We start from the raw sequence: 23004 nt of genomic DNA on the forward strand, positions 1-23004 counted from the left end.
CACCACCAGCGGTGACTCGCAATATACTGCAGTGGGACCGGTGAAATGTGCATCGTGGGCCATTACCAGTTTATTGTTCGGGGATCTATACTAACCTACGTTTGGTGTTAATTCCTGTGATTTGTTATATGAACAAGATTAATTTGAGAAATGTAAAGGTGCGAATAATACAGAGTTGTCAGTTAGGTTTACAGCTCATTAAAAATTGGGGCGGGGGAGGTGGGCAAAGTTGACTACTTTTCAAAAGGTGTTGGGGTGGGGGGGGGTTATTGGCTGGCAGGTACTTTGTATATACATCACATAGTAGTTTTATAACCTACTGATGAACAAGGTCTTTTATATTATATTTATCTCTTTACAGCTTTTTGTTTTGTGCGAACTTTTCAATGGCCTTGGTTAGCTGGTCCTCGGTGCTGCTACGATTTATTCTACGGTAGCATTATAGTTGGTGTAAGAAGTGCACTAAGTGCATCAGTGTTTGAGACATATCCAGTGAGCCCTTTTTTCTACAGAGTGAGCTTTTATTATCAACAATGGTTTGGTGAGCATGAGTTTTGGCAATTTATGAAAAGTTTTGAATGTTTATGAGTGCATGCAATGGTGAAAATATTTTCAAGAATTGAAAGATGGCAATATGTTACAATCAGAGAGGATGAAGCTGCCATTCAACAAATATTTCTTCTTTCAATGTCAGAAAAACTGCTCTCCATTGCATGAGATGCAATACATCACAAAATAACGTTCCAGGTTGTAAATTCACAGGTTGTGTATTCACAAACATAAACGTTCCTACAAGGCTTAAAAAACGACGGACACAAATGTTAAGCAATCTACTCAAAAAGTATATTTTGTGTATAAATATATGACCATTTTGGAATTGTTTTCTGAACAGATGAGGAGTTTCTGCCCCGGCAACACTGTTGTGTACAATCAAACCTGTGTTACATCTATGAGCGCTTTAGGCCCCCCATGAGCTGTTGGAGATACAGGCCGCCATTTTGGGGTAAGTACTTGACTAATGCATGCTTACTAGTATTTTCCATACAATTCCATACAATTTTCCATAATTCTGTTTATCATAAAGTTTCAAAAAGTTACCATATAAATGTCAATGACATGTAACCAGTTAGGGCTCTATCTGTCGGACAATAAGTGCCTTACAAAACCTAATTTGACCAAAAAGCCCCTATAGATGGATTGCACTCCTACCCACCAACAGCAAAATTATTTTCCCAAGCCCCTCTATAGATATTTTCTGAATGCGCACACTGTTGTTAGTTTTGGCTTAGTGCCCAAGTGCACCAGACTCGAGCTGTAGTGTTTCTGTTGGTCTGTTTGAGTTGCAGTCACACCTAAAGTTGTAGGTCATGTTTCATAAGAAATACAAGAACTAAGTATACTTTCGTTAAGAAAAGTTGTTCACTTGATGGTGTTTCTGATGTTGTTAGCTGCATTAAGTTTGTGCAACATCACATTCATCTAAGGTTTCAAATGTGAAAATATTTTTACTTTGGAGTCCGTTTTTGGAAAACAATCGTGGCACGTTGATGTAGTGACATTTTTATCATCTAGAAATAATGATTCTTCTTAACCCTCAGCCTGGTTCTTTGGAGACCCACATATCATGACCCTCGATAGTGTCGGCTACACGTTCAATGGCCTTGGAGAGTTCTCTATGCTGATTGTGGACGATCAGCCTACAAATGGGCAGAAAATGTTTGAGTTGCAGATTAGGACTAAGCGGGCTCTCAACACAGAAACACAACAACTCACTGACGCCACTTACTTAAGTGGGTTTGCTGCTGAGATTGTTGGTGGCGAAAGGGTGAGTGAAAATCAGATTTGTTATAACACCATCTGGAAATCAGGTCTGCTTAATGTTGTTATATAAACGATGTGACCTATGTTTACATTCAAAGCTCTCAGGTCATGTTTCGCCGGGGAAAAACACGCGTATAGTCATGGTAAGATTGCGTGTACTTTCTAGCTGAATGCCAAAACACAAAGGTTTTGCTCGGCGGTATAAGAGCAAATCATGTTATGTTTTCAAGTGACGTCAGAGGTCACATCGTCTATATATCCAGTTGGAATCCTGCTATATGTGGATTGGATTTTCATTCCTTATCTGGGCCCAATTTCATAGAGCTGCTATTAGCACACAAAGTTGCTTAGCATGATTTGTTTTGCCTTACCAACCAAATTTCCACGTGATTTTTAGGATAAGCAAACAACAGCTGAATACCAGTAACAAGCAATATGCAACCAATTTTGTTGGTACCTGTTTTTATCATGGAAGAAATTTCATGTCAATAAAATTGTAGTGCTAAGCAGCTCTATGAAATTGGGCCCTGGTGTGGGCATGGCTTCCCTAGTTTGGGTTATCCTACTGCCACATCTAGAACTGAAGATTGCTTTTTGTTTTTTTTTGTGGATTTGTAAAATAAATAAATAAATAAAGCTTTTTTACTTTATGTAGACTGTATGTGGACCCCCTCAAGTCTTCAAGTTAGGATCAGGGAGACTTAAATTGCAAAAATAGTGGTCCTCTACACAAAGGAAATAAGGTTTCTCCGAGGTTTTCTTTGTTAAAGTTGTACCTCAACGGGAAATCGTTTAGAAAGTGGAATAATATAAGGGTGTGCTCAATAAGGATGCAATTGATAATTTGTTTTTGTTCTTCGGTATTGCAGATTGAGATAAAAGCAAATGCTGCTGCCGATGGTCTTATTACAACAGTTAATGGGGAAGTGATAGTACCCACGACGGAAGGTAAAACACATCTATATGCACCATTTAATCAACTAAAAGTTACTTGGTTGTTGTTTTTGTTTGTGGCGGCAAGAACAAAAGATAAATTTGTAAAAAAAATTGTGAAAAAAATTGGACACTCTTGATTCTGACCATCACTGCACCAGTTACAAGGCCATTTAATCCTTAAACCAGCTCAGCTCTCGTGGGAGTATGCCTTCTCTGCTGTGGAAGTGTCGTGGCCGAGCGGTTAAGAACTCCAAATTCAAACTCTGGTGTTTCTGATCAGCAGAGTGTGGGTTCACATCCCCAGCCGTGACACTTGTGTCCGTAAGCAAGATGCTTAACCACAGCTTCTTCCTTCGAATGAGATGTAAAGCCCTTGGTCCCATGTGTTGTGTTACGCACGTAAAAGAGCCCAGTGCACTTATCGAAAAGAGAAGGGGTTAGCCCCGGTGTTCCTGGCTGTGGCAGCTGAATGTGCCGTTACAAGGTGCTACATAATTGGGCCTCAGAATTCGTAACTTCAATAACCTATCTTTCTGTAAAATGTTAGCCTTTGAGAAAAACTCGGCTAGGGTCAAAACATCAGACCCTTAACTATTTTTTGCACTTAATCCCTTGGACTAATTATACAACTGAAATATTTTGCAGGTGTCATGATAGGTAACCTAACTGTGACTCTTGAGGAGAACCCATTGAAAGTGGCTGCTAACTACATAGAAAACATTGGGTTTGCCGTGGGTATAAACAACAGTTTTTGTGACATCACGTTCCGGATTGACGACGAATACAAAACTCGAACTAAAGGACTGATGGGTAAGGTCATCCAGACTTATTTCAGACTTTTCGTGAGTGTTATGAACAGGTTAAGTGTTAATTGGCACTTAAAGGCACTAGACACTATTGGTAATTACTCAAAGGAATTGTTAGCATAAAAACTTACTTTGTAATGAGCAATGGATATATAGCTGTTGATAGTATAAAACATTGTGAGAAACAGCTCCCTCTGAAGTATAGAAGTTTTTGAGAAAGAAGGAATTTCTCAGTAAAATATTTGAATTGATTTCGAGACCTCATGCGTGAGGTCTCGAAATCAACCATCTGTTTTTTCTTCCATTATTATCTCGCAATTTCGACGACCAATTGAGTCCAAATTTTCACAGGTTTGTTATTCTGTGCATATGTTGAGATACACCAAGTGAGAAGACTGGTCTTTGACAATCACCATAAGTGTCCAGTGTATTTAAATGCTAGTTAAAACTTTCGAGGACTAGTCACCTGTACTTGTGTGTCCAGTTGGCTAAACGTTCAGTGTTGAGAAGTGCCTCCCTGCCACGGACAAGTGAAAACACTGGAGGACTCTCGTGAATTGACAAGCTACTGGGCCCAATTTCATGCTCTGCTTACCGCCGAATTCTGCGCTTAGGATCACGATCCCCTTTTACAAGCAAGTGACGAATTTATGTGCTAGCCTTGTAAGCGTAGATTGCCTTTGTAACGTGGAGAACGCACGCGCAGAAGTCAAAGTTCAACCCTAACCTGTGAACTACGCTTGTCGTAAGCACAGAATTCCCTGCTTCCGTAAGCGCCGATTCTGTGCTTACAGTAAGCAGAGCCATGAAATTGGGCCTAGGTCCCTCGATGTAGTCACTGAAAAAGTTTAGGTAAAACCTTGATGGGTGAGAGAAGACTCATCACAAGTTAAAACGTTTAGAAACCATTCAAATGTATGAATGCTCTTATGCTTATTTTAGGTTTATGGGATGATGACACGACCAATGAGGCTCTAAGGCGTGATGGCAACCAGCAGCCGGCAACTGGGGATGGTGGGGTCATGACAGAAGAAGATTATTATCAATTTGGAATCACCTGTAAGTAAACTAGTGGTAGAATTCCAAATAGTGACTCATAAAGCTCAATTCAAATCAGTATTTATGATATACTTCTCTTTTTCGAGAAAAAAAAAATAATATTGTTATTATTATTGGTTTATTAAAAATTCAAACATCACTGCCCGAGGGCTGAATTGATTTTTAAAATATACACAACAAGAATATACATTATAAAAACATTTAAAAGGGAAGAAAAATTGTTTTAAAGATTATGTTCAAGGATTATAGATGAAATAATGAAGGGGATAACAGTTTATCTTCAACAAAACCAAAGAGAGTTTAGCCATGAGGACAGCCTAGACAACTAAAGACTAAACAAACAGATCAGACAAAGAGTTTTCACAAAACAAACAAAAAAGACCACTCATAGATTTGTAAGGCTGACAATAATTAGCAGGCATCTCTGACCAGGCTGGTTCAAAAATAGGTGCGTTTCTCAAAGTTGGATTTGCTTCAAAGAGGTTCTGAAATTCATCTTTATGGTCTCACTCTTGCATTTGTTTTTAAGTGGACAGTCTTTGGAATAGCCTTGCTCAAGGCTGTCGAATTATTCACTCCGTAAAAAGACCGCCGCTGTATAAAAACCCACCCGTATACACTGTGCGTAAAATGTGTAACCACATCGCACGACACGATGCCCCCGTACACTATCCGCATGTGTCGGCCATCAGGCCGAACTCAAGGCAGTCGAATTATTCACTCCGAAAAACAAGACCGCCACTAAAAACCCACCCGTATACACTGTGCGTAAAATGTGTAACCACATCGCACGACACGATGCCCCTGTACACTATCCGCATGCGTCGGCCATCAGGCCGACAGCCTTATAGGGTCTGTGTTGAAGCCACTGACCTCATTACTATAATAAGCGAAGAGTTCCCACAGTCAACTCATTACCATAATGCCCGTGAAAGACGAGACATGTTTACATCTCACACCACCACCACGGACGCTCAGCGACCCATGATAGGGTCAAAAGGTCGTGATAAGGGAAGTGAGTGATATTGGACGTCAAAATGATTAATTCATTTCCTGTTTTGTCTGATAGGTCTGACGAAAGATATACATATTCATTAGCTGCGTACTAGCATATACGAGAGCCCCCCTCCCCCCATTTTTTTTTAAATATTGGAAATTGTTATCATGAAACACATTAAACCCGGAAGTTACAGCTCCGACAAGGCCTCCGCCTGCGGTTAGTGGTACGAGTGTGGATGACTTGTGTGCACAGTAGTTGTACGATGTGACAGTGTGTATACGGGTGGGTCGAGTGGTGTGATTACACGCACCACGCACAGTGTATATGAGTTGTGCATAGTAGCCGTACGGTGTGCGTTGAGCGATGTGACGGTGTATATGAATGGGTCGTGCGGTGTGAACACGCACAGTAAGCACAGTGTATACGTGTGGGTTTACAACGGCGACTTTTTTGGAGTGAATAATGGGACTGCCTTGAGCAAGGCTTTCTTTGGAAGTCCACCTTAAAATGTTTCAATTATTTAAACAAATATGCAAAGCTTTTTTTTTTTTTTTAAGTCTCTAGCAAAACCCGGTAAACGATAAAAAGCAACACAAACAAACCTTATTCTGAATGCTCATGCTTGCGCTAAATTCTTAAACTTTAAAAAAAGTACCAACCGTTATTTTGTGTTTGTTTCCTTTGCAGGGCGTATTACTGAAGAGGATTCCCTTTTTTATTATGTCGACTCAGAAAGCTTTGCCTCCGAGAATGATATCACCTTTACTCCAAGGTTTTTAGATAATCTGATAGCTGAGGCAACTACGGCAGAGCTTGAGGCAGTCATGACACTCTGCAAAAATGACAAGATGTGTCAGTTTGACTATCTAGCAACCAAGGATCCGGTATTTGGTGAGGCTGCCATGATGATAAACAGTGAGAACCAAGCCGAACTTAACAGAGCAAGTAAGAACAGAAACAACTAACTGTTTATAATTCTCAACATTGCCCTGCACCCAGATTAACCCAGGTCAAAATTCCAGTTGAACCTAGTTAACTGGGGTCAACTGGTTCAACTGGATAGTGACCAAACTCGTCCATTTTCCATATTAACCAACTGGTTTGGACTAGGTTTAACTGTGTTCAACTACCCAGCAAACACGTAACGTCATCGTAACGTTACTGTGAAGTTGTATTTTGGTAATGTTGCTTCCCAACTAAAACACAACTAACCTACAACGTTGCCAAAAGGTTGCAGTTTGGTCTTGTTACACAATGACATAAATACAACGTTATAAAAACGTTATGTTTTAACATCGTATAAAAACGTCCTGTGAATATTGTTATGCAACGTTGTCAGAAGGTTTTGGTTTCAGCACGTTACTCCATAACTTAGATACAACTTTTGTCTAACGTTTTTTAAACGTCATATACAAACGTTATGTGAATGTTCTGTGCAAAACGTTATCTGAGAGTTGTGGCTTTGTGTTTTCACAACGTTTTAATAATGTCACTTTAGCTTTGTTTGGCAACGTTGCTTGAATGTTGTACCTTCGTCAGGTTATTTGGCAACGTACAACTAACTTTGCAACGACGTAGTTTTCATCGTCTGATAATGGGACGTTGTGGAAACTTGTTTTAACAAAGTTACCGAACAGTGTTTTGACAGTTCACTGGCATGTGTCGCACGACGTGTATCCTCGGGGCACGTGGGCAACGTACAGATATAACGTTGTATCAACGTTGTACCACGAGGCAGATGACCGCGGTCATGCAGAGATCCTCTACAAAACGTTTTCAATAAAAAATAATATTTTTTTATTATAATATTATTTTATGGTAATATTTTATAAATAAAAAAAAATAAAGACACTCATTTAGGTGTTAGTAAAGAACAAAAAGATTAATAATAAAAAACTTCATACAATTATTAAAAAAGTAAATTCTCATATAAAGTACGAGGCTACAATCCGCGCGGAGGATTGTGGGGAATTGTTCAAATGTTATGCTGCACTTCCGCCGTTCAACCGTCGTATTCTTCTCCTAGCCTGTACGTTACGCCGACCAAATTTACATCGGTTGTTAAGTTGTCATCTTCTCGACAATGGTAAGTATTCTACATACAAAAACTCACTTTATCTTGTTGTGTTTTCCGTAAAAAAACAAGTATTTTCTTTGGTTATCACGATTGTCTGTATATGTCATCATTCATGTACGTCGTGTGTACATCTCCAGACAACAATACAATGAGACATTTTTACACATACAATGGCAGAGGTAGCTCATAGAATACGGCCAAACAATCTTCGTGTTTGGTCTTCCTCCGTGCTCTTTGACACCAGTTTACTCTGTATCCTTTGTCCCAGAGTAAAATAATTGTGAACCACAGATTTTTGAGGAAAATTGACTGCTTTTCGACGCCATGATGTTTAATTTAATACATTATTATGCTTACTTATGAGGGCACCAATTTGTGTGTGTTACTATTATTGTGCTTTCCACAAATCAGCTACGGTAAAAGGAAAAGTATTTCATCAATTTATATATATAATTAATATTGTTGAAGGAGTAATTAAGGGGTAACTGAAAGGAACCAACATTTTTTTTTTTTTCAGAAAGCATATATGGAATAGTGAAGCATGATTGATGCTTTTTTAATGTTGATTGATTTACCTTTTTTTAATGAAACTGCAGCATTTAAAAAAAGGTTTGTTGATCAATTACAGTTAATTTTGTTAGCTGAGACAAACAATATGTGGGTACTGGGTAGAAGGAATGAAAATGCTTAGTTTTACCATTTCGAATGACCACCCCAATTACTTTATGTTTTTCTTAAAAATGTTTTTATTTTACTTTTAGGAGCTTGCTGAAAAAGTTAGAGGAGGCCATCTCATCTTCTTGACACCTAAAAATTTCCCCACAACAAAAGTTGGGCCCAAGTACAGGTGAGTGAATTACATGTGCATGATGTAGCTTGCTTTGTGAAATACTCTCAATGGAAATGTTGGCAACGCCTATTATATTGTAAAAAAAAACTAGATAGCTTGAAGACAAAAGGTATTCACTATCCTATACAAAGATTAATGGAACATGTTTTCAGTCCATAGACATTTTGATATTGTGCAGGTACATATGGACAGTTATGTTTCACGATGTATACATTAGAAAATAACAATGTCAAACTCGTTCTTGTTGACCCGACATGGATGAACCGATATACATGTGTACATTGATAAAGGAAATACAAGTACACATTTTGTGGGAAAGGTCAAAATGACTAAATTTTCTCTTTGTTTCACATTTTCTTTTACATTTAGGAACCTTGTTGAGGAATACCTACCTTTTCGGATGTGGTGACCCTTGGTGATTCTGACTAATCCATCGACAATTTTGCCGTGTACCACTTGCTGCCTGCTATCCTTTTTTCCCCAAACCCTTTTTAACATTTTATCTCAAAGCTGAGCTTTTGTTACTGATTTAAAAACGTAGATGCACTAAATGAAGAAATTTAAACAAGAACAGTATTTAACATTATTCACTATGTTCAAAAAAGTTCTAAATTCAACATTCCTCCTCAACAACTTTGCCATTCACACTGGATTTTGCTCCATCCAAATGTAAAAAAAACAAAAACAATTTGTGTGGGTATTCATTAAAATGGCACTGTATTTTTACTTTTGAAATCTGAAGACAATTGGAACTGTGTTTAAAGTTAACTTTAAAAACGTTTGTTTTCAAAGGGTTGTTTATACATTTGGCAATAAAATTACCTGGTAAGAAACATTTTGAGAAACAGTTCACTTTGAAGTAATGTGGTTTTGGAAAAACATTTTGAAGCTGATGAGTGTTTCTGCCAGAAACGCTTCTCAGATTGGGTGTTCAAATTGCAGACTATATATTCTTCCCACATGAATTTTCACAGGTTAGTTTTATGGTACGATGTATCTACAACTAGATTTGAACAAGCAGTGAGTTTCAGTAACAATGGTATGGAACTTACTGTATGTGTATATAATATAATATATACATGTAGATAAATACAATAAAACTAACCCTCTGTGAATATTTCACTTCAAAAGATGTTTGTGTTTTGGAGATTTCACCGGGAAAAAACGGGGCGATTATTTCCACACAGGAAGAATATTTCTTAGATCTAAATTTTGGGGAATAAAAAGTGATCTGTTTTTTCTATAACCGGAGAACTTCGAAGTTAAACGTTTCTCAAAATGCATTACACTACCTACAGCTGCTGAACTTCTGACAATACAGTTGTTTTTTATTGCCTTGAATTTGTAGAGTCATTGCCAAACGTATACAGACCATTTAACTGTAAATCTCCATCTTTGCCATTTTTATTATACAACGCATTTTGAGTTATATTTAACCATGCTTTAAAGTTTTGCTGTCTTTTCTATGAAATGATTTGTATGCAATTAAAGATGTTAAGAGAGCCAAAAGCACTTTTGGTATGCATGTGTCTTGATTTGTTGTGATAAATTTACATTTATTTAAAGCATTTAATAACGTTTTTATAACGTTGGGTTTTTCCTGTTGATGACGTTATATAAATACGTCACAATCACGTTCAGAAATAACTTTATCAAAACGTGAAGATTTAACGTTTTCACAACGTTATTATATTACGTCATGACGCGACGTTATCTAGACGTTGACAAAACTCCACACTTATCCGTCCGTACAACGTTAAATAAAAACGTTCTCCCAACATTCAAATAACGTCGTAGCGACGTTCAGGGCACGTTATTATGTTTGCTGGGTAGGTTGAAATTATAAACCAGTTGGTCTCTGTCCATTTTCCATATTAAACCAACTGGTTTTAACGTGTTTAACTAGTTTATCAACTGGTTTCAACTAGTTCCAGTTAAACACAGTTTAACTAGGTTCAACTGGAATTTCAACCTGTGAATAGAGCTGCTAATTAGGCAGTGGACACTATTGGTAATTACTCAAAAGAATTATTAGGATAAAACCTTTCTTGATTACGAGTAATGGGGAGAGGTTGGTAGTATAAAACATTGTGAGAAACGGCTCTCTCTGAAGTGACATAGTTTTCGAGAAAGAAGTAATTTTCCACAACAAATTTGTTTTTGAGACCTCAAGTTTAGAATTTGAGGTCTCAAAATCAAGCATCTAAAAGCACACTACCTCGTATGACATAGTTATCTCGCAACTCCGACGACCAATCGAGCACAAATTTTCACAGGTTTGTTATTTTATGCATATGTTGATATACACCAAGTGAGTAGACTGGTCTTTGACATTTACCAATAGTGTCCACTGTCTTTAAGAAGAACAAGTAGCAAAGTGCAACAAAAATAAGGTTTCCATACCAAAATACATGTCATGACTACTGTTGCTAAGCGGGACATTTTAAAGTTTATTTTCAGCTTAAGCAGCTCTATGAAATTGAGCACCCGTAATAGTTAAGTAGCAAGTCTGAAATGACACCTTTGGTAGTTGTCAGAGATCAAAATGGTCACTCGGTGTACCTATCTTATGCATAAAATAACAAATCTGTGGGAGCTTGGTCTTAATTTGTAATCAAAGTGGCAAGGTGATAGGAAAAAGCACCTTTGTTGCACAAATTTCTCAAAATCTACATCACTTCATCAGAGGGAGCAGTTTCTCGCAATGTTTTATACTATCAACAGTTCCCATTGCTTGTTACCAAGTAAGTTTTTATGCTAATAATTATGTTGAGTAATTTCCAATAGTGTCATTATTATTATTATTTTTATTTATTCAGCCATTTCAACAATACATGACAATACAAAAGTACTTCCAGACGGGCTAGGAGAAACAAAAGCAAAGTACCTTTAAACATTTATGAGTCGAGTGCTACATGGATGATTTATTTTTGTTTTTAAACAGCTAACTTTCCTCCGAACATAACATCGGTAGAGCGTATCCAAGTAACTGTAGGGGAGATATTTACACTGCAGTTAGAAGCGAGTGACATGGACGGCGATAACATTACATTTAGTCTTGCTGAGGCGATTGAAGGGGCCTCAATCACACCAGAAGGTCGGTACACAACCTCATTTGTTTAGTTTCATAGGCACCTCTTCATGAACGTCAGGTGGCGCTAATTTAAATATGTGGAATGTTGTTACAACCCCCGGTGTGTCTTCATTGTCTTCAGAGTTTTGGTGTTTGGTGGTCACTGCTTGTTTCACTTTGATGCTGTAAATGCATTTTTTTCCCCTCTCCCCTGTAAAGTTTCTGGATGGTTGTAAATATCTAAATGTCTCTGTGTTTTTTTATCCTATTTATATTTTTATACCTGAAGTTTATGTTTATGTATTTATCTGACAATTTATACTTTTTTTTAATCTAGTTTGAGATTTCTAGAATGGAGGACCACCTCATTCTATACTCTGCATTTTTTTTTAGAAGAGACTGTTGTAGCTGTTACTTTTCCAATATCTGGCTTGTAGTAACCAACAGGTTCAACGCATCAAACTTAAATTCTAACTGTTGATGAGTATGTATTTATCTGACAATTTATACTTTTTTTGATCTAGTTTGAGATTTCTAGAATGGAGGACCACCTCATTCTATACTCTGCAGTTTTTTGTTAGAAGAGACTGTTGTAGCTGTTACTTTTCCAATATCTGGCTTGTAGTAACCAACAGTTTCAACGCATCAAACTTAAATTCTAACTGTTGATGAGTCTGTAGAGTGTTGGTTTGGTTCTCAGTTGTTGAATTTAGTCTATGCGGATGACACTATAATATATTTGTTGCACAGACTGTATTCCCCAGGGAGCTGAGAGGATTTAAAGAATGATTTAAATGCCCCAGTGACCAGCGGTAATAATATTGGAAGCGATTTGAGATGCCATTCGGGTCTGTAAAGTGCTATATGAAAATCATTTATTAATATTAATTTTTATTATTAATTGTTTGTCATTACCCAGGTACCTGCCAGGGTACTCGATGTCAATTCAATTCAATTCAATTCAAATCAATTCACTTTTATTCCAAATAAAAAAAAATTAAAATAAAGTTGCTGGTACTGGCCAGGCTTCCTACTCATGATACCCAAGCCTACATCCGTATGGACTGTTTCAGCCCTAGGTTAGGTGGCATGAAACGACCTCTGGAAAAAAATAATTGTAGCCCACAACTTGAAGTGGCTTTCAGGCCTTGTGTGTCCTGGCGACTTGCATTAAAAAAAAAAACAGCAATACGTTGCCTTAATTGAAAAAGCAAAATCAGTACAAAGTTTTGGTGAATGTTTCCATTAAACTTAAAATATTAAAAGATTTCTGATGAAATATTTAACATTTCACTACAGGTGGCCTCTTCACCTGGGATGTTGTTGACAGAACAGCGGTTAAGCTAATGTTTGTCGCTAGTGACGACAAGTCCAACACGACAATGGAACCAGAGGTTGAGCTATGTGACTGTAGCAATGGTGGTACATGCAGATTTGGTGAATATGTAGAAGGCACAAATATCATGATAGATCGTTTTGGTGTAAGTACAGATCTGTAATTGAGTCTTAAAGGCAGTGGACACTATTGGTAAATACTCAAAACAACAATTAGCATAAAACCTTACTTGGTAACAAGTAATGGGGAGAGGTTGGTAGTATTACACATTGTGAGAAACGGCTCCCTCTGAAGTGATGTAGTTTTCGAGAAAGAAGTAATTTTCCACGAATTTGATTTCGAGACCTCGGATTTAGAATTTTAGGTCTCGAAATCAAGCTTCTGAAAGCACACAACTTCGTGTGACAATGATGTTTTTTTCTTCCATAGTTATCTTGCAACTTCGACGACCAATTGAGCTCAAAGCTTCACAGGTTTGTTATTTTATGCATATGTTGAGATACACCAAGTCCAAGTGAGAAGACTGGTCTTTTACATTTACCAATAGTGTCCAGTGTTTTTAAGTGTTTGAAATGTTAAGCTTATATGTCTAAAGGTTTTTCTTTTCTTGATTTATTGGGGTGTCATGATATTAATATTTATAATAAACCATTTATTTATAAAGCTTATTACACACGGAGTCCCAATGCACTGTACAAAGTAAATATAAAACAAACAACAAAATCAGTCAGAGTTTAACAAAATGAAATTTGAGAAGGCGGAATTTGATACTTAGTTAGTGCGTCTTTGATGTTGCGGGGAAGTTTGTTCCAAAGAGTAGGAGAAGACGTAGAAATAGCCCAGCAGTCTACCCAGACTTTAACCACAATTTCTTAATTTTTTAGAATGGAACAGTTAGCCAATTGTATTGTCTGTTATAACAATGCTCGTAATGCTTCGTAATAGTTATCTCCAGAACAGGTAATTATTCTGTTGCCTCTGTAAATAATCCCCCAAATTCTCCCATTCTCATATGGCTCATTTACTTTTTTTTAAGGTGGTGTTGTGCGACTGTATGTCGGGCTGGAACGGAGTTCTTTGTGAAGTTAACTACGATGCTTGTGAGGTCAGCCCGTGTTTCCACACTGTGGCTTGTTTCGATATGGACCCCCCTCATTTAAACAGGACGTGCGCAGACTGTCCAGTCGGGCTGGAGGGTGACGGCGTGAAATGCAGGGGTGAGTAACTTTGAGTTATTGGCCAAGCAATGCATTCCCACGACCATTTTGAATTGAATTTCAAATTCTCTCAAAAAACCCATCGCCGCAAAAAGTTGTTGCTGGAAAGTACCATATGTGATCAAGTTTTTTTATCTGTAACAACTCTCACCACGGGAACAAAACAAAAATGCACGAAGGAATAACCTTTATTGGATGCTGATATTATCTACAGATATTGATGAGTGTATTCTATACGAGAATTCTACTGCTAGTAGTGGGGGACTCGGTTGTGATCAGAACTGCTTCAATCTGCTACAGACCTTCAACTGTAGCTGCAACTCTGGATTCTCTTTGTACATCGACGGCAGAAGATGTATCGGTATGTTATAATATTGGGTTTTTTTCTCCTGCAAACAAAACATTTTTGTTACAGGTGATTTACTTATTGTCCTGCTGCAAATACATCGGAAAATATTTTCTTTGCATACAATTTGAAAAGTTTTGAGATGTTTGATAAATCATATTTTCTTTCAATGAGCTGTCTTCAAATTGTTATTATTTTCTAGATGTTGATGAATGCAATCTGCAATCCGATGACTGCTCCCCCGATGCTGTTTGTAACAATACCGTCGGTAGTTATGAATGTATCTGTAATCCAGGCTACACAGATGATAACGGAGATGGTAGAGTTTGCTCAGGTATAGTTCAAGAATTGTACAAGTTATTTAAACAAACTTTATTCCACGTACTGCATCTCTTTGGAACTCCTTACCTTGTGCATGTTTCCCTCCATCCTACTGGACTGTTTTAAAAGGAATATCAATCCCTGCCTCCGGCTCTCTGAGTTATTTTCATGTTTAGTCGTTTTCTTCCTGTAACCCCTTACCTAGAGTGGCTTTAGTCTTGTTTGGGGCGAACTTACATACAAATTATTTTTTTTTTTTTAAGCAGCAGTACATTAAATATATACGTATCAAGTCCTTAGTTTTTGAACTAAAAAGTTGCATCCCCTTAAGGTGAACCCCTTGCTGCTTCCTCCCAGGTTGTGTTAGGTTGGGTATGATTCCTGGCTAATGGCAGCTGCAGGTTGAATTGCCTCTGAAAATCCATGACCAAAGCTATTGACAAAATAGGGAAATCGTCAACATTAGGGACGGATAGCTCGGTTGGAAGAGCACTGCCGTCGATTTCACCAAACTCTTCCCAACTTAGGATTAATCTTAGGACTTAGGACGTGTTAAACTCGGAAGACTGGGTGTTTTTTCCAGCCTGTTGTTGTCTTAGTGTCCTATGTATGTGACCAGTTGGCGTTGTTCTGGCTGGTGCATTTTTTGAATATGCAGGTCTTTTGTTGCTTTGTATTTGTAACTTCACTTATTTTGTAATTTATATAGTTTTGACATAGATTCTGTATTCTTGTATTTGGCCAGTGGATGTCAAGTTTCTATGTTTTTTAACGTGGACAATAAATAAATCTATTCTATCTATTCTATTCAAAGCATTAGGTCGCATTGAACCAATCCTAAGTTAGGGCGCCCTACTCGAGATAGGATTAATCCTAGTGTTTCTTGAAATCGGCTGCAGGCACATTAATTGGTGTGTTGCAGGTTCAGGTTTGGCTCTAGTCCAAGTGAATGAATTGTATTGCATTAAACTAAATTTATTTTTTGCATTTATTAACTTGGGATGAAATAAGAAACCTGAAGGTTTCCTGGTAATATCACTGGAAAATTTGGCATGACCTTTAGCACTTGAGTTCTTAACTGTGGCGATACCCCTGGGAAAAAGTTATACCCCTGCTTGGGAGTAGGCTGGATAACCCCCTAGGGAGTAGCATTCTAAATGTTTGTTTTATGTACCCAGGAAAATTAAGTGAAACAAAAGTAGGGTGGCAGTGGAGATAAAAATTCCCCATGGCTTTCCCAGGGTTTTATTCCCTGGGAGTTGGCTCAGGTGAACATGGCTATAATATATCGATTGAGAAAAACAATTCACCAAGTTATTTGCTCTCTGATTTTGGACAAACATTTTATGATTATTTTGTGTGTATATTTTTGTTCAGATATCAATGAGTGTAACGGAGTGAATAGTTGTGACAGCAATTCTGAATGCTTCAACACAGACGGATCATACAGATTGTATATAACCCAGTGGGCAAAATACGTTGAAATAACGTTGAAACAACGTCATACCCCGACGTTGAAGTAACGTTGAATAATAGTTGGATTTGCAAATTGTTTAACGTTGAAATGTCGACGTAGAAACAGCGTGGGAATATTAACGTTGTTTCAATGTCGGCATTTGTTTCTATGTTGAAACACTGTTGAATAATGGTTGGATTTGCAAATCGTTTTAACGTTGAAATGCCGACGTAAAAACAACGTTAAAATCACCATGTTGTTTCAACGTCAAGTTTAGATGCTTCAAATCGTTTCAAATCGTTACAACGTTGAAATGCCGACGTAGAAACAACGTTGCAATCACAATGTAGAAACAATGGCTCTTTAATTCCCTAGTTATTTTTTTATTTATTTCAGGTAGTTATCATTAGTGTTAGTTAATACTACTCTGTTATTTACATGTACTTTAATATTTATACTAACTAAATACATGACTACAACCTATCAAGGTACCATCTATACACACTGTATGTCTTGTATATATGTAGACCAAGATCCCTAAATTTTCTAGTCATGGTTTTACTCCGTTTTTAGCTAAAAACTGCTTAATTATTAATATGTTTAAATTACAAATTTTTTCTTGGACTTTTGTTGTTCGTATTTTTTACATTCGAATTAAACACAAAAGGACAGAAACTTTCCTCGGATAACTTAATTAATACACTTCTAGGCCACGTGACCCCTAATTTGCATATTATGTCAACGTTAAACCAACGTTGGATCAACAATAGCGTGATCGATTGGTATAACACTGAAGTTTTCGCATCTTGGTTTTGCAAACAAAACGTCAATGTCAACCATTTAACCTGTTTTACAATATTAACAAGCAAACTATTCTGTAACTATTTTTGTTAGCGAAGATTATGGCGAGATGGGGTTATGAAATGTAAAGCAACCCTTGATATATAATGGCGTCTGGTCATGGAAGGCTTAAAAAACAAACAAAAGTACTTTGAAGAGAATTCTTTCTTTTATACGGGAGGCCAGTGGAGACATTGGAAAGCAACACATCATGCTTTACCGCTATTGCTTTTGAATCCATTTACAGGAAAGCAGTGATTGTGACATGACCTCATCAGATAATACACATTTCGCCGGCCTTATCCCGAAATCTCTGCCAGCAAGTTGTCTATTAATTTTATTCAGAACACACAAATTGTGTCACATATGTTGGTGAGTGCACGAACCCTTCCCGCCGAGACATAAATTTTCCACAAAAGATGACACGTTGATGGCACAATGATTGTAAAATAAACATGGCAATTTCTTAAACTGCCTGTTGGAAGGATAAGCATTGATTTTAGTTAGTTATTATGCAATGCAATAACAACCTTTATCCAATTTGTGAAACTACCTGACTGATGACGGGTTGGACCAACGTTGATTTTAGGTTGTTATCATCACAACGCAAAAACAACCTTTATCGAACGTTGTATGTCAGAAACCTCATGTTGAAACAATTCGTTACCACACTGATGTTGGATCAACATTGATTTGAGGTTATTATTATCGTGAGGTAAAAACATCCAACGTTGCACATACATCAAAAATTATTACGTCGATACAACATTAGCAGACTGATATTGGATCAACATTAAATTGAGGTTATTATGGTGGCGCAAAAACAACCTTTATGCAACGATGTAAAACGTGAAAAACATAATGCTATTACAACATCGCAGACTGATATTGGATCAACATTGATTTTATCCAACATTGCAGGCCTACATACTTCAAAAACATTACATTGATACAACGTTGGCAGACTGATGTTGGATCAACGTTGATGTTGTGTTGTTATTATCCCAACACAAAAAACAACCTTTATCCAACGTTGTACTTATGACCAAAACATTACGTTGATACAACGTCAGCAGACTGATGTTGGATCAACGTCGATTTTTAGGTGGTTATTATCCCGACGCAAAAACAACCTTTATCCAACGTTGTTCTTCCGTCAAACAAATTACATTGATACAACGTTGGCAGACTAATGTTGGATCAACGTTGATTTTTGGTTGTTATTATCCCGACGCAAAAACTACCTTTATCCAACGTTGTTCTTCCGTCAAACAAATTACATTGATACAACGTTGGCAGACTAATGTTGGATCAACGTTGATTTTTGGTTGTTATTATCCCAACGCAAAAACAACCTTTATCCAACGTTGTACATACTTCAAAAACATTACGTTGATACAACGTTGGCAGACTGATGTTGGATCAACGTCGATTTTTGGTTGTTATTATCCCGACGCAAAAACAACGTTTATCCATCGTTGTACTTACGACCAAAACATTGCGTTGATACAACGTTAGCAGACTGATGTTGGATCAACGTCGATTTTTGGTTGTTATTATCCCGACACAAAAACCACCTTTATCCAACCTTGTACTTACGTCAAACATTACATTGATACAACGTTGGCAGACTGATGTTATCAACACTGAATTTTGGTTGTTAATGTCGCGACCCAAAAACAACCTTTATCCAACGTTTATGCAACGTCAAAGAACAACCTAAAATCAACGTCGCAAATGTGACGTTGAAACAACGTTGATTTATGGTACTTCAACATTGTGACGCCAAATCAACCAATATCCAACGTTGAAATAACGTTGTGTGCCCACTGGGAACTCTATGTGCGCAACACACTTACTCATGCCTATTCTGTACTATTTTGACTTAGAAATGGTGGACAGGCAAGAGGTCAATGCTGATACAATGAACCTTGAAACTTGATACCTGGAATATAATACCATAGCCATACCCACTTTATGCAAACTGGCTCTTGCAATTATGCATTTGTACTTTTAGTGTTTTTGTATGAAAGTTTAAGTTTTGGAACTTGTTTTGTTTTGCAAAGAGTCATATAATTATATAGTTTTAAAGAATTTGAAGAATTGTTGAGTTCTTTATATAACAAAATGAGTGATTGCAAGCTTTTGGACTGCAATGGTTAATACCCCTTGCCGTTAAAATTACAGGATTAACTGTGACTATTTGCAGTTGGGAATTGGATTGGGCTGGGAACTTAATTGGGGGAGGGTAATTTATGAAATGGTTTATGATTATGATTTTTGGAGTATGTGTGTTGATTTCTAATCACAAAAACAAAATAATAATAAAAATAAGAATTGTATCTTCTTCATAATTCAAAGAATCTTGACCAGTAAAAACAGATGTTAACGGTATTTTTTTATCCCATATTTAATAAATAAAATTGGGGGTTTATTGTTGTCTTTTCCTAACAGATATCGATGAGTGCATGTTGGGGGTTCATGACTGTCCACAAGATTGCAAAAACCTGGATGGAACCTACATGTGCTTATGTGGTGAAGGATTCAGGGAACAAGAGGATGGAACGTGTACAGGTAATTGTATTTTTACCATCAGTCACATATGTCTGACTCATCTAAGCCTGTTTGCTCTATTTGTACAGTTTTATATACCACCAGGGGAGCTCTTATGGGGTGGCCCTTCCTTGCCTCTTCCAAAATGAGATTGACAAAAATGCATCGTTTGACACATCAAAAGATCCCCCAAAGTCCTTCTTTTTTCCCTCTTCTCAACCCCCCCCCCCCCCAATCTTTAAATATTGAAATAAATAAATAAAATTTGTGTAAATTATGTGTGTTTACAGCAACCACGCCATGCAGCGGAAAGACTTGTATGGACAGTACATGCTACACTGCAGCATCTTCTCTAGAACTCTGTCGCTGTGATATTGGTTTTCACAACCCAGATGGTGGCGACACTTGCTTGGGTAAAAATTTGAATCTGTCATCAGTGTCGTCTTCTAATTTATTTATAAATTAATTAATTTAAAAATGTTATTGTAAATTTACTTATGATCGGACTTTTATTTGAATTATTACTGCCTGTTGTTTACTTCAGATATATAATATGCTCTCTATATACTACTTTTCTTGGGTTGAGGATCTGGGCCCAATTTCATGGAGCTGCTAAGCACAAAAAGTTGCTTAGCATGAAATTTTTGCCTTGTTACAAACAGGATTACCAACCAAATTTCCACATGATTTTCAGGATAAATAAACAACAGCTGAATAACAGTACCAAGCAATATCCAACAAATGGAAATTTGGTTGGTAATCCTGTTTTTATCAAGGAAGAAATTTCATGCTAAGCAAATTTTTGTGCTTAGCAGCTCTATGAAATTGGGCCCTGATTCTAACAGTCATTATAATGTATTACCCCAGGGGTTATCAAAAGGTAGAAATGTCATAATTTCAAAAGATTTTCTTCAGCAATGACTTATGCAGTCAGTTTCCTTTGTGGTTAGGCAACATTTGAAATTGAATAACCATTGATTATATATATCGGTTACAGAAACCAACGAGTGTGAAAGTGTTGACAATCCTCATTTATGCAGTGCTAACGCGACCTGCACTAATACTGTGGGTAGTTATAATTGTACCTGCTCCCTCGGCTACGCCCTAAGATAGACTAGAGATTCACTATTCAATAGTGTCCTGAAAACAGAATGAACAACACGTTCTCCAAGTCCACAGGACAAATACGCTGTTAAGTTCTAGAAATTTAATCACATGCACATTAACATCTGCATCCTTCACAAATATGAAGCCGGACAGCAAAGCTGATGTTTATAACAGCGTCTTCAGAAACTTTTCCATCATCGATGCATGAACCAGGGGCCGATGTCACAAAGCAATTAAATTCATCGCAAGACAGATTTTCAGTATCACCATAGTGATTTGCATTGTGACATCACACTTTACTAAGCAACTACGATTGATTTGCAGTTACGATCAATCTTAGACTTTTGTGAAATCGGCCCCAGAACTTGTTGGATAGAGAAATTATTTCTGCTGACTTCCAAGTTTGAGTACAATATTTGTATTTGTGTCCTTTTGGTTGGTAACCACTTTGCAACAGCTAATAATTTTATTTAATTTATTTGTATTGGTAGATGTGAACGAATGCCTTACGGAAGACCATGATTGTGATGAGATGAGTACAGTTTGTGTCAATGCTGAACCATTTTTCACGTGTGACTGTAAGGATGGATACCAACGTTCAACACTGTCTGGACTATGTGATGGTGAGTAAAGCCCAGTTCATACTTCCTGCGATTGCGAATGCGATGCAAATTTGACGTTAATTTGACGTCACAACTCTGTTTTCGCTGCGATATTCGCAAGAGAGTTGAGAACAATTCAAACCCTGCAAATTATTTGTTGCGTAATTGGGAGAATCACATTAGGCTTTTTAATGAAAAAAAAAAAAAGAAAAATTGCAATGATTGAGAGAAGGCTATTGGCCCCGGCTTTGAGCTGCTTAAGCAGGAAATAACGCTCACAACTTTTCTGCAGAGGAAAAATGCGCAGTAAGTCTCGAGTGATACGTGAACTGTGGCAAAATACACGCATACTAAGCGTCCTACAGGGCCATTAAAGCGCCATGGTTTTTAGCAAGTGTGCACACACAGTATAGTACATTTTGGTGAGCCAGTCATCAGCAATGTTTTTCAGTACGCTGGGGTTGGTAATCTTGACACAGCAAATGGTACATGGCAGCACACCCGGTGCTCTCTATTTTCTATTATTTGAGTGTATATGCCAAAGAAGTATCAAAAGTTATTTTTGTAATAAGTACTTGTTTTTTTGTTTTGTTTTCATGGTAGATATAAATGAGTGTTTGTTGGGGGACCCCTCTGATTTGACTTGCCACGTGGATGCTGATTGTATTAATACTAATGGCTCCTACACTTGCCAATGTAAGAGCGGATACATTGGAAATGGACTGGTGTGCTTTGGTAAAGTTTTATTTCTTCATTCCTTTTTTCAAGATTCAAATGAACTAAAGGTTATTTTACCCTCGCACTAAGTGTTAGCACCGTGTTCTCGGTACTTCCCCAAGTTCTGTGAAAGTCAATCACAGGCATTAGTAAGCTCTAAACTAAAATTTAAAATTATGTTTTTATCCTTTAAATAAATAATCATTCATAAGTAAATAAGTGAACTGCAGACTAACTTTGTTAGCGATTTCTGTTTTTTTTTATCTGTCTGTCTGTAAAGATATTGATGAGTGTCGATTGCCAGCAGCACATCCATTAATTGCCAACTGCTCCCATCAAGCTGTCTGCACCAATCTGGCTGGTTCCTTCCAGTGCAACTGCTCTGTGGGATTCGAAGGGAATGGAGTTACCTGCCAAGGTAAGGATCAAGACACTCTCTCATGCTCGAAGGCAGCGGATCTCTGTTGAGCTGACCTCAGTTGTCAGGTATATATTAACAATCAATGACAGGCAATCTATAACATGGTTAAATATTGTTGATACTATTCATTCATCAGACATAAAAGAGTGTGAAAGCGTAGACCCTGTCTGTGCCAGCAATAGCCTGTGCAGTGACACTGAAGGCAGCTACCTCTGCATGTGTAATAGTGGATACCGTGGTGATGGGTTTACCTCCTGCGTGAACATTGATGAGTGTCAAGAGAACCCAGACTTGTGTCACTCCCTAGCAACGTGCACAAACACCGAAGGAAGCTACGAATGTAATTGTGATCCCGGATACCAGGGGTCTGGCCTAGAATGTACAAGTGAGTTTAGTTCTCTTTTTTAAAACCAGTGCAACGAAGGACACAATTCGTTGCATTGTCCCTGTGGTACATTATCAGCAC

General features: G+C 37.5%; 1 protein-coding gene and 1 long non-coding RNA gene across 2 annotated transcripts in view; both read left to right on the forward strand.

The window, feature by feature from the left end:
* The window catches only part of LOC139942695 (uncharacterized), a 65533-nt gene that overhangs the window by 15624 nt on the left and 26905 nt on the right, over positions 1 to 23004 (forward strand). Inside the window, exons 15-33 of the mRNA XM_071939499.1 lie at positions 362 to 541; positions 893 to 1003; positions 1599 to 1825; positions 2691 to 2769; positions 3403 to 3567; positions 4506 to 4622; positions 6310 to 6567; positions 11494 to 11646; positions 12922 to 13103; positions 13995 to 14175; positions 14390 to 14536; positions 14724 to 14855; positions 16220 to 16342; positions 19593 to 19712; positions 19982 to 20104; positions 21290 to 21421; positions 22004 to 22135; positions 22398 to 22535; positions 22675 to 22923. Coding sequence (XP_071795600.1) covers positions 362 to 541; positions 893 to 1003; positions 1599 to 1825; positions 2691 to 2769; positions 3403 to 3567; positions 4506 to 4622; positions 6310 to 6567; positions 11494 to 11646; positions 12922 to 13103; positions 13995 to 14175; positions 14390 to 14536; positions 14724 to 14855; positions 16220 to 16342; positions 19593 to 19712; positions 19982 to 20104; positions 21290 to 21421; positions 22004 to 22135; positions 22398 to 22535; positions 22675 to 22923 — 2949 coding nt within the window. The remainder of the gene's footprint in view (positions 1 to 361; positions 542 to 892; positions 1004 to 1598; positions 1826 to 2690; positions 2770 to 3402; positions 3568 to 4505; positions 4623 to 6309; positions 6568 to 11493; positions 11647 to 12921; positions 13104 to 13994; positions 14176 to 14389; positions 14537 to 14723; positions 14856 to 16219; positions 16343 to 19592; positions 19713 to 19981; positions 20105 to 21289; positions 21422 to 22003; positions 22136 to 22397; positions 22536 to 22674; positions 22924 to 23004) is intronic.
* On the forward strand, positions 7593 to 9122 carry LOC139943019 (uncharacterized). The gene is made up of 3 exons (XR_011786728.1): positions 7593 to 7708; positions 8461 to 8546; positions 8919 to 9122. It is a non-coding gene; the product is annotated as an uncharacterized lncRNA (long non-coding RNA).

The sequence above is a fragment of the Asterias amurensis genome, chromosome 10, assembly GCF_032118995.1.
Source record: "Asterias amurensis chromosome 10, ASM3211899v1".
NCBI lineage: Eukaryota > Metazoa > Echinodermata > Asteroidea > Forcipulatida > Asteriidae > Asterias > Asterias amurensis.